Source organism: Mastomys coucha, unplaced genomic scaffold (assembly GCF_008632895.1).
Source record: "Mastomys coucha isolate ucsf_1 unplaced genomic scaffold, UCSF_Mcou_1 pScaffold23, whole genome shotgun sequence".
NCBI classification, from domain to species: domain Eukaryota; kingdom Metazoa; phylum Chordata; class Mammalia; order Rodentia; family Muridae; genus Mastomys; species Mastomys coucha.
Window position 1 is genome coordinate 61,378,905 of NW_022196906.1, and position 643 is coordinate 61,379,547.

The 643-nt window shown below is 38.3% G+C and overlaps 1 protein-coding gene across 1 annotated transcript in view; it reads right to left on the minus strand.

Annotated features, from left to right (window-relative positions):
- Positions 1-5: 5 nt before the first annotated feature.
- LOC116073639 (putative gamma-secretase subunit APH-1C) overlaps positions 6-643 on the minus strand; it is a gene marked incomplete at its 3' end in the record, with an annotated part of 14,106 nt that continues 13,468 nt past the window's right edge. Inside the window, exon 5 of the mRNA XM_031345703.1 lies at positions 6-50. Within this exon, the coding sequence (XP_031201563.1) occupies positions 6-50 (45 nt within the window). The remainder of the gene's footprint in view (positions 51-643) is intronic.

The window sequence follows — 643 nt, forward strand, 5'->3', positions numbered from 1 at the left end:
ATTATATATGCAGTTACCAGATTAACTTCATAATGAGGACTTAGAAAAGTCTGCAAGGGAAAAATAAATCAGTTTAGGTAAAAAAAAAAACTTACTAAACATGTGGAATAAACAGAGATAGGAGAAAATATACAGAATGACTGCTATAACACTGTTGAAGAAAGGAATGTGGGCACTGTGGAGACTGAGGCAGCATGACTTTGAGGCTAATCTAACTACCTTGTGATTACCAGGATAGCCTCGGCTACAGACCAAGATCCTGTCTCAAAATACAAATTACTTTTACCTTTTCCCTGGCCCAGGAGAAACCTTTTTAGTATTATATGTAAAATGTGCAAAGGGTCTAGACAGGGCCATGGCAGGGTCATTTTGGGAACTGCCATGTATTTGAATGACGTATTATCACTCAAATCCTAGTCATTATACACTTCTCTAAAAATAAATAAATCTGACATGTGCTTAAAACTTTACTTTGTGAACTGGCACTAATCTAATGCCAGTAAGGAGTAGAACCAACAGTGCTGCTACTGCTCAGAAGGTGGAAAGGGTCACCAGCTTACCGAGCATGTTTCAGCAATTTGTATCAAGCACTCAAAATACTCACACCAATTAGTCAGTTTCCATGGTTCCCTGCCTCAAAACT